At 41.6% G+C, this 1364-nt stretch overlaps 1 protein-coding gene across 1 annotated transcript in view; it reads left to right on the top strand.

The window, feature by feature from the left end:
• The window catches only part of LOC107101342 (potassium voltage-gated channel subfamily H member 3-like), a gene marked incomplete at its 3' end in the record, with an annotated part of 99710 nt that extends 98710 nt beyond the window's left edge, over nucleotides 1-1000 (top strand). The window contains exon 7 of the mRNA XM_015400219.1: nucleotides 751-1000. Within this exon, the coding sequence (XP_015255705.1) occupies nucleotides 751-1000 (250 nt within the window). The remainder of the gene's footprint in view (nucleotides 1-750) is intronic.
• Nucleotides 1001-1364: the final 364 nt, after the last annotated feature.

Below are 1364 nucleotides of genomic sequence, written 5' to 3'. Positions count from 1 at the left end.
ATGCTAAGGGAAAAGAACGGATCCCTTAACAGATGGAAAATGATCTATTAAAGGAGGGAGATGATGATGATGGTGTCAAAGTCTAGGAGAATAAGGAGAATCAGCCGCCATGAGGAGGTCAGCAGGGATTTTTACCATGTTAGTTATTTTGTGACTAATCAAGAGATGATTCCCAGTCTCTGGCCGATCTTTACCAATCTTTAAAAAGCCCGACATGCTATCTCTGATTTATTTTAACTCATACTGTCAGCTGTTATAAGATCCTTTGGACTCTTTACTTGTGACCCGTAGTAAACAAACAGCACAATTCATCAAGTTGTTAAAAAAAGAACAAGGATCTATTTCTGCTGCTTTGAGCTGAAAAATAAAACAACCAATGAAATATAAGATACCAGAGGAAATGCTTAATAAGTCAAGGAAACAGATTCCTGGGTCGTCTTTAGTCACTTTAGATTAATGTTACTGCTTTAAGCTTGTTTAGAGATTTTTCTTCCATTTGTTTTTTATTAACAGAGCTTTCCCAAACTGGCCGCTGTGTTTTTTTTTTTAAATATATAAGTTAAAAGTTATGTTTTTTTGTTTTTTTTAGTCTCTAACTTTCAAACTGAAGACATGAAGCTGTGTTCTTGCCCAGCTGTGTTTCCTCTTATCTTGATATCATTGAAGTAGTTCTTGAAAAGCCATCGGCTAGACGCTCTGCTCTCTTCAGGCAGAGCAGCTCTTATGTGGGAAATTGTTTTGTCTTTGCAGCTGCTGAAGGACTTCCCTGATGAGCTGCGGGCGGACATTGCCATGCACCTGAACAAGGAGCTGCTGCAGCTTCCCCTCTTCGAGTCGGCCAGCAGGGGATGCCTGCGCTCTCTCTCCCTCATCATCAAGACCTCCTTCTGCGCTCCTGGAGAGTTCCTCATCCGGCAGGGGGACGCCCTGCAGGCCATCTACTTCGTCTGCTCAGGCTCCATGGAGGTGCTGAAAGACAACACTGTGCTGGCCATCCTGGGTGAGTCTGTCCTAGCCTTAAACACACAGACCTGACAGATCACACAGCGACCAGGGAATCAGTGAGCTGTAATAAAAGACATTTGTTTAAAGAATGGGTTAAAGATGAGGTTTCAACAGCTGTGCACAAAAAGATTCTTTCATTTACTTCCTTTTTGCTCGACTTTATCAGGGCTGCCCAGAAACGGCGGCTGAGAGAAGTGTGCATCTCCTCAGAGAGAAAAAAAAACTGAAATTTAATTTGATGTATCTTCTTATTTAAAAAAATAAAAAAGCCATATCGTTCCACATTAGCTGGGGGTGTAAATAATAATCGTTTTGTATTGATGCATCGATCCAACAGCCGACGATCCGATGCATCGATA

This window comes from Cyprinodon variegatus, unplaced genomic scaffold (assembly GCF_000732505.1).
Source record: "Cyprinodon variegatus isolate N-32 unplaced genomic scaffold, C_variegatus-1.0 Scaffold1083, whole genome shotgun sequence".
NCBI classification, from domain to species: domain Eukaryota; kingdom Metazoa; phylum Chordata; class Actinopteri; order Cyprinodontiformes; family Cyprinodontidae; genus Cyprinodon; species Cyprinodon variegatus.
This window is presented reverse-complemented; position numbering and strand designations above follow the sequence as displayed.